At 36.7% G+C, this 9392-nt stretch overlaps 1 protein-coding gene across 6 annotated transcripts in view; it reads left to right on the top strand.

Moving 5' to 3' along the window:
- LOC112141239 (unconventional myosin-IXAa) overlaps nt 1-9392 on the top strand; it is a 132221-nt gene that overhangs the window by 66113 nt on the left and 56716 nt on the right. For 4 of the 6 annotated variants that reach the window (XM_024264336.1, XM_036212245.1, XM_036212246.1 and 1 more), the window contains exons 3-6: nt 124-218; nt 1078-1140; nt 3557-3656; nt 6389-6442. In XM_024264336.1, coding sequence (XP_024120104.1) covers nt 124-218; nt 1078-1140; nt 3557-3656; nt 6389-6442 — 312 coding nt within the window. The remainder of the gene's footprint in view (nt 1-123; nt 219-1077; nt 1141-3556; nt 3657-6388; nt 6443-9392) is intronic. The other 2 variants (XM_036212248.1, XM_036212247.1) reach the window with 1 other exon arrangement.

The following is a 9392-nucleotide window of genomic DNA, read 5'->3' as shown; positions in this document are numbered from 1 at the left end:
TATTGCATATGTGCAGGTTCAAAACCTTTTGTGGCATTTTTCAAAAAAAGTATAGAATTTAAGTTAAATGGTGCCACCTATCATTCAGTGTTTCTAATGATGTTCTTCCCTTCATCTCTGCAGGCTTTCGGGAACGCCAAGACGGCTCACAACAACAACTCCAGCCGCTTTGGCAAGTTCATCCAGGTCAACTATCAGGAGAGCGGCACGGTCCGGGGGTGAGACGCTCACAGCAACATGTTGATGAAGACGTGCATCCTCCATGCACACCTATCTGTCGTCCTTGTCTTTACACATATTTCTTTAATCTTTTTTTTTTTTTTCCATTGACATTTTAGCATTCATACTTAAGCATGCTAAAAAATGAAAATCCAGTTCACTACTTCTGCTACAAAACAGATTTTATTAGCTTCTCATTTATTTTCTGAAGTATTGATGTTTTTTTTGGGGGCGTAGAATATATTTATTTTTGCTATTTATAAAATTATGTTCCTAAATTTTTTCTAGTATTGTTTTAAATCACTTTAATTGATCACTGGTCTTTTTACGACTGCACACTTGAAGAACTCACACCATTGATATCATATTTAACAGCTTTTGAAAAGATTTTCTGGCACAACTACCAGCTATTTAACACGCTCGTATAAATCAAACTAATTGAAGAAAATAATTGCTGTCCAAGTGAGATAAGAGAATCCTCTACAGATATGTGGAGATCTCTCCATAGCCGCCTGTTCCAGAGTGAAATGAGGCCCTGACCTCTGCACTCAAACATGCACAAACACTGAAGTAACCCCAGCATGCAGGGTCAAATTCAGGCTGTACTTCCTCTCGTGCAGTCTGCTCTTCCTTTGTTTTCAACAGTCCTGTTTCTGTGAATCACATACACATTTGCAAGTTTCTTTTTGTGACTAAATGATTCAGTAATGAACTGGTGGATTCTTGTTCTAGCTGCTGCCATGTGAGGAGAATGACAGGATTTTGATTTATCAGTTTACATTTATCAAATAAAAATGATCTTTTTGGCATGTGAAGTTTTCATTTTTTCCTGTTTTAAGCTGAAGTGTTTTTTTGCAGAGCGTATGTAGAGAAGTACCTGCTGGAGAAATCTCGCTTAGTTTACCAGGAACACAATGAAAGGTAAGTCACAGTTCAAGCCTAAAACCATGCCTCTCACTTATGTATTTCTTCTGTAAATATACACGTGTTTCCAACTGGGGACAAATTAGTAGAAATATGTAGAATTTTTGCAAAAATTTTAAGTTGATTCAGTTTTCAAACTTCATTTTATTAAACATTTAGCTTCTTAGTTTTCAGCTTTCGTAGCTTTTAACTTTGTTAGTCTTCAGCTTACTAAATGTTTCAGCCTAACGATAGAAATATTAAATATAGATTAAATCTATTCATCATGTATTATCTGTGGTACAAATCCTGAACACAGAATACTGTAGCTCTTTTGTTTTATTCAGTGTTCATCCTCTGCTTTCGATGGCTGTTCCACTTTTACCTTAAGCTATTTCTGACGACAACAATTATCTCAGCTCCTTCAGTAATTATCCCAGCCTTTTGAGCATCCTTTCAACGTTTTTGGATGAGCTTTCAGCATCCTCACTGAACAGCTTCAGCTGTCTGCAGAAATGCATGCTGATTGGAAAGAAATTCATCTTTCTGGTTCCAAAAGGGTTTTAAAATCTTGGAGAAGCCTTTAGTTTTCAGTCATAGTTGCTTTTTGCAAACATCTGCTTAGAAAAGTTTTTTATAGGTACTCCGTATTCACAATCTCATTTCATTAGTTACAACTAAAGGCATCTTTCTGCAGCAGGAAGATCATGTTCAGTTTGCTTAAGTGAATTTCAGTCTTATTTTATTTATTAAAAATGTATCAAATAAATCACCTTAAATAACCTAAAAAAAAGAAAAGTTGAACAGAAACTTTTTCCTTATGCTGAATCTATTTTTTTTTGCTTTTTTTTTAAATAAAAAAATAATTTTGAAAGACTTTCATATCACCTGCAATCAGTTAATGAGGTCAGGATCTAAAACAGACCTGTCAGTGATCAACTTAATTATTATGTTTCTTTCTTTCTCCAATCTTGAAATGAAGCAGAAAGAAAAACAGCTTTATTTTAATGAACAATTTGCCTCTCTACAAAAAAAGAAAAGGTCTTCAGAAATGATGTCTTTAGATTAGTTTTATTTATACATTTAACAAAAATGATCCTTCATAATTTCAATCTCTTATAAATAGACATTTGATCACAGCTTGGATGTTTTGAAGATAGACGTCTGCTCACAAACAACCAGTAACTGTACATACTTTCCCTTAAATCAGTGCATTCATTTGGGTTCTGCCACTTTGCCCTCAAAATAAAGGTTGCAATCTATTCTGCTTTCTGAAAGGAGAAAAATGATTAAAACCATCAGTGGTTATTTGACCCCCTAACCATTAAAGATCAGAGGTTTGTATTTCAACCTGACACCAGACCGCTGTGGTTCATAACAATGAGGTAGAAATCCTAATCTGGACTGTTCAGGTCTATAGAGGAGGGTCATGTGGCATCATCCGTTTGACTATTTAAAGCTGATGCCAAAATACCAAATAATTGATGAAAAGGGAAAAATATAAAGTTTGTATAAAATGAGGAAAAGTTCTGCACTGAATTATTATTTACTATTCAATTTACAAAGTGAGTGGCATGATCAGATCAAAAGCAGCTGATGTCTGAACAGAAAAGGTCAAGTTCACCAGGTTCAAATTACAATAATTCATAAAGCCTTAGACTACATATTTATTGTTCTCCCATTGTGCTCAAATGTTAATGCTGTTCGTGTGAGCGTCTCTCCAAGTCCCGGCTTGTAAGTACATCGGAGTGTGAAAGCGTTCCTGTTTGCTCTGCTGCTCTTCAGGCTTTCACACGGGGCTTACTCAACACATTCTGCACTCAAAGTGATGCTGGATGACACGAAAGTGAAGAATCAACTTTTAGCTCTGGAGTAGAAATAAGATGCATTCAAATATTGTTTGATGACATCTTTTGTTTTTTTTCTTCTTAACATTTTTTTATTAGTTTGTTAGTTGAGTGGCTATAACAGGTGGTTTTGTAGCTGCAGATCATAATTAATTTATCATTCAGAGTGATCAAATCCTAGTTTAAACAGATACATAATTTAAACAAAACATAATTTAAATTTGTGCCTCAGCTCAATCCTGAATAGATTGAAATTATTTAGTATTAAGGACTCCTTGTTGCAGGTTTGTCAATTAAATCTGAATCTTTTTCTGTTGGTTCACACAGCGTCTCAGCAGGACCAACATCACCACTGCTTCAGATAAAATTCCAATTCATATGTAACCAAAATACTTAAGACTTCTTTTTTGTCCTTTCTACCACCACTTATGGTCTAAATCCTTTCATAGTTTCATTTAACTTTCCACCACCTCACCACACGGCTCTACTGGAAATAAGTCAAAGATGTGACTTATCTGAAGGCTGTTTTAATTGTTTTTTTTAACAAATTATTTCAAAAATATTCATCAACTTTTGTGTGTTTTCAGGAACTACCACGTGTTTTACTACCTGTTGGCTGGAGCCAGTGATGAGGAGAGGAAGGCTTTCCACCTGCTCAAACCGGAGGAATATCACTACCTCAACCAGGTGTGCATGAACCCCTCTGTCACTCCAGCCATAGAACCAGCTTCTCCCTGTCCTGCCTCCTCCAACGCTGGCTCTTCTGGCTTTTTGTTCCTACTTTGCTTCAACTGGAGCACGCCTCAATGCTCTGAAGTGTTGATTGCATCAGCCCCTAGCTGGGCATCTGTGCGTTTGTCTCATGTGTGACTGGTTGGGTGTGTGTACATGCTCGTTCATGTGCCAGGAGCCCGCATTCTGTGTGCATTTTTTATTATTTTTTAAAGGAACATCTGCCTTGTGCTGGCAAATGATGCATAAAGAATCATATTCCCGCTGCTTGGCTTATAGTGCGGCATCAGGCTACGGCGGCAACAAAGAATCTCCTTCATCTTCTTCATCTTCCAATGAAATCGCTGCTTTCTCTACCCCACTTTTTCCCTTCACTACGACGGCCCACATCCTGCTCCCTGTTACCAAGCTCCAGTTTCCATGACAACTGCAAAACTGTGGAGTCAGTCTGGCGCTGATTGTGTGTCATGCAGAGAGTTGTGTTTGTGAAAGTTCACACCCTCCTTTTAAAAGCATTTCAATAGAAGGGAAATAATTGGAACATCCAAAAAAAGAAAAAAAAAATCTTCCCCCAGATGATGGATGTTTTGGTGAATTAGTGAGACGACCTCATTTTTTAACACACTGTTGCATCCTTGGTTACCTTGGTAACAGGAAGCAGTGGTTTGATTGCTGGAAACCTCAACACACAGATGAGTGTGTTTATAGTGCAGGAAAAGTTTGTTGATTTAGTTAAAAAGTCAAATCTGTTGCAGCAACTGTAGACTCCTCAAGTAAAGATGAAAAAAAATAACTGGGAATTTAACATTTTACATTAACATTTGATGTTGTTATACTAATACCAAACTTCAATATAGTTTATATTTTCAGATGAACTTGAAATGACAATAGAAAATACTCTTAAGTTAGCACTCACAGTTTCTCTGCTTTAGAATATTAAGGGAAAATTTAGTTGTTGGTGCAAAGAAAAAATAATGTAAGTTTGTTAAACATAATGAAACACAAACAAATTAAACGCTAACTTCCGGTTAAAAGTACTTAACCCTTTAACACCAGAGCTCTATTGTTTATGTTCTTTGATTTACTAAAAATTTTTAATTCTTCAGAATCTGCTGGAATTATGTTGAATTAGTTAAGGGTTGAAAAGTTACTGTATGTTAACATTTTCCTTACCTTTATATGTATTTAAAAAGAGGGTGCACACATTTAAAGAAGAAGCCAACCTTAGATTCTATGGGAAACATAAATGTCTTATCAGATTGCATTTAAAACCTAAAAGAATTGTCTTCCTCAGAATGCATTACTCTTTGGAATTTAGCTTTTATTTTGAAGGTTTTAAATTTTCTTGGAACTAATGCTGACCATGTTCCTGTCAATTTTAAAATGTATTAAATTTACTTAAATTGGTCTCTGAAAACTACAGAGAAAAAAAAACAATAAAATCAAAGGGTAAAATACAAATGTTTCAACAGAAATAGAAAATTAATGAATAAAAATGGACTGATACCTCTTAAACCATGGGTGCCCAAAGTGGGGCCCGCAGGCCAAATTTGGCCCGCCAAAGGTCATCTTTTGGCCCGCCAAGTCGTGGCTATGGAAGCCGCAGGGCTTAGTTTAGTTAAAATCCTTTATGGTGTTCCAAAAAAACGATCCCAGTTTGCTGTTTTTATTGGAAGAAAGTTCGTTTAGTTTTCTCTTGTTTTTCTATTAAAAATGGCCAGTGAGGCTTTGCTCTCATATTTAAAGGTTTCAAAGAAAATATGTACTTTTAATTCTTACAAATGTGTTTTACCTTTAAATACGAAATGAAAATAATTTGACATGCAAAAAATGATTGTATTTGGTCAGCGGTCCAGGATCCCCATTTAGATTTTGACTATTGGAGCAAAAAAGGTAGGGCACCCCAAACATTACTGTGTCTACACTAACTATTAACTTTGTTAGTAACACATAAAAACACAGTCTGTCACCTCTACATGTTGGCGTGTTTAATAATAACACCCAAACTTGTTTAGAAGCGGTGAAAAAACAGACATTGTGACAGAATGACACATAACTCTTAGAACTGGTTCAACACTGGTAAACACAACTAGAGTTAGTTAATATATAATGCACTCTGGATTCTAAGGTACAAGTGTGCCTTATAGTATAGAGAATATGGTATTTATGTAAGTCGTTGTCTTTGCCTTTCTGACTTTTTAAAAAAGAAACTTGGAGATGAAATATGAGTTGGGGTGTCTAGGGGATATAAAAAGCTGAACATCCATGATGGCCCCCATCTGCATGTTTATACACTAAAGTTTGGACCAAATGACTCAGGGAGTCGACTGGCAGGTTACACCAGAGCAATCACTCAAAGTACAAAAAAATAACTTTAGAGAATAGCTGAAGAGGAAATAGTCTTTAAAGCTTAAAGAAACCCTTTTAAATATGAAGGATGGATGTTAAATAAACTCGAGTTTGATTAAATCCAGGAGTAGAAAGACATTTTTTTAAAGTTTTTACTTTTTTTCCCTTCTAAGCAATGCAAAAAAAAAAAAAAAGCTTCCATCAGTGTGGTCTTAATTTCATCATCGATGTGTGAGTAATGTGCAATTTGATGTCCATTGCTACTGTTTTTAACCGAACTTCCTCAGACTTGTGTGTAACACCAACTTTTTTTCCCACCCGCATCGCCTCGTCTTCAGATGACAAAGAAATTGCACAAACTCCACTGGGACAGTTACTATGAGGGCGAGCCGGTCAGTATGGACGAAAACTCCTCTCTGTGCGTCTGTGCTCATGGGTGTGTCGTGCTTCGCTGACTTTTTGTTCCTCTTCAGTTGTTTTGTTCTTGGTGCCAGTCTTGTCATTCACACCCACCTGCTTCCAGTGGAGTAAAGATGGGGGAGTCTGTGGAGAAACTGCTTCTGTGTGTTTGAAGGGATGCCTTAATGTGTTTCTATTGTCTGGAAAATCAGCAAAAATCCTCAGAAGAAAACTCTCACATGTGGAGTTTGTCAAGTAACGAGAGAGCTTTTGGAAACGGAAACACTAACATTAAATTGTTTAGTTGATGTTATTTTAAAATTATATTATACTTTAAAATATATATAGATAAATATTAGACTCTCTGGACAGACGGAGTCAAAGCAATAAGGAATCCCTCAAACAAAGCTTCTGTATCTGTGTGCTGGGTGGTGACGTCATACCTGGAAGCTGCCATCTTCAAAGGGACAGACTTTGGTTTTACTGTTTATCACCGTGATGGCTTCACCTGATCTTTTCACACTAAAACACTCACATATTGTTGGCAAATGTTGGAAGTTCCATTAACAGAAGCTTCTGTTTGCTAAGAAAGTTGTCAATATTCGACTATAAGCAATAATCCTTAAACTACTCCAAAGTCGTAGTCACAACTGCCCTTATGGGGGGATATTGACTGTGTGGGTGTAAAGTTGTGACCTCTCTGTGTGCCTATAGAGTGAAAACATGCATACACATTTTTTTTTTCGTATTGGCTCTCTTTGAACAACAGGTTGTAGCGAGAAGTCGTAGCGAACACTTATACAACACGCTAGAGAAAGTAACGGTGAAGGTGGTGAGATGAAAGCACATCGTACAGATATGTTTAGTCGTTAGTGCCATTCATGTGATATGTTCTCGCTTCTTACATGCTGCCAGTTAGAATTGAGTCAAGTAGACGATCACAATAATGTAGTTTGTGTGGAGATCCTATTGGCCCTTTCGTATCACATGCTCGTCCTGCAGCGTTTGATCGCTGTAGGTAGGAAACCGGTGAGTGCACCTTACTAACCAGTACGACCCAGTGCGCCTGCTGCAGCCCTCGGCTCACACCTGAGCGGAGGGATGTTTGCTCAGCAGGATTTCTTCTGCCTATTCAAAGGATTAGTTTCTCCTGAAGGGAGACTTATGTTACTCTGCCATTGCCCACGAGCAAACTCAGAAGACAGGAGAATTAGATTGAACAAATACGGCTTGATTCTGACTTTGGCCTTTCTCTCTAATGCTTTCTTTCAAATACAGGAAAAAATGGAAGCATCTCAGCTGGATATAAGAGAGGTTGTTCTGTAAGGACAACTTGAAATGCAAAAATAAATTTAAGGAGGCCTTTCAGGGGTTTTTAACGCTCCCGTCAGGGGCTTGCAGATATGACCCATATTAAAAATCTGCAAAACTCTCCAAACTTGTTTAGAATTGATCAAAATAATCCCACATGATCACATAACTCAAAAGGTTTATGAATTTTAGAATATTTTTCATCTTTTCTTGTTATTTTCATAACAATGGAATTGTTAGCACCTGGTTCACCTGTGTTCACTGGACTGCAGAGCTGATTGTTCACGTTCACCTGCGTCCTCTGTGAGCTGCTACAACTACAGACACAACAACAGCATGATTGGGATCACAGACTTCAAAAAAGAGAACGTGGATGAAATGGGATTACTGTTTTTGCAACATTGTTAAGCATCATTTAACAAGGAATATCTGGATTATAAAGGCACATTTATAATCCTGCTGACCACCCAAAAACAGACAGAGGTGAATGCTGATGTTGAGAAGAGGAAACCATGACATCTCCTGTGGTGTTTGTTACATCTGCTTACATCAGTACTTAACATTTTCTTCTGGTTAAAACCTGATCTTGTTTACATTTTAGCTTCCTTGAAGGCCCAAAGCACTTTACAGTCACAGACCCATTCACACGTTCACACACTGATGGTGGTTCCACTGCTGAACACTGGCACCAGCCTTCCACCAGAGACAATGTGGGGTTCAGTGTCTTGCCCAAGGACACTTTGACAACATGACTCGGCAAAACGGGAGTTGAACCTGCAATCTTCCAATTCAGAGGTTGACCGCCCTACCGCTGCACCACAGCTGCCCTGTAAAGGGGGCCATTTAGAAAAAGATCCAACAATTTGACGAATCACTTCCACTCAAACTCCTGAATATTAAACATGTTTGTAATCTATGTGGAATTTAAAGTTTGCCAACAAATCCCACAATCATGTTTGTTGTAAAATAAAATTCCAATTTTAACTAAATTAATAAAAAAAGTCAGCTTCACTTCCTTTTTATGAGTTTTACTGAAATTCTGTGCTTTATATGTCAGCATAGATGGTAAGAACGTCTATTAAAAACACTTTTTTATTTTACTTCTACGTTTTCAGAGTTTTCCCTTATCACATTCAAAAATGATTTATTTTTCCTTTAGAGCTTCTGATTGGCTGAACATACCCTGTTTGAGGTGATCACAATAATGAAAGTAATGGTAAACAGGAAAAAAATTTGGATGTAGGGAAAAATCAATTATATTACAATATTTCATTAAAATGTTGACAAGACGATATTTAATTTATTGTTTATGAGCATCCATTAGCATCTTATTTTAGTTGCCAACGGACAATGCCGACTGTTCCCTTTAATAACAACTATTTCTTAATTTACCAAAAGAAAAGTAGCATGATTTTGTGGGTAAAAGTAACTTGTATATGAGATACAGTTGCATTGCTTAACGTTGTGATCATTAAATACCATGAATTTGACCATTTTGTTACCATGAAAGGTGTATTATTTATTTATTTTTTTTTTTGTCATTTGTCAAAAAAGCGAAAAATTGTACTTGTACTGTCTTGGGATATATCATGATGCATATGGTATTGTGAGACATATTGGGATATGTGTTGT

This window comes from Oryzias melastigma, linkage group LG6, assembly GCF_002922805.2.
Source record: "Oryzias melastigma strain HK-1 linkage group LG6, ASM292280v2, whole genome shotgun sequence".
Lineage (NCBI taxonomy): Eukaryota > Metazoa > Chordata > Actinopteri > Beloniformes > Adrianichthyidae > Oryzias > Oryzias melastigma.
This window is presented reverse-complemented; position numbering and strand designations above follow the sequence as displayed.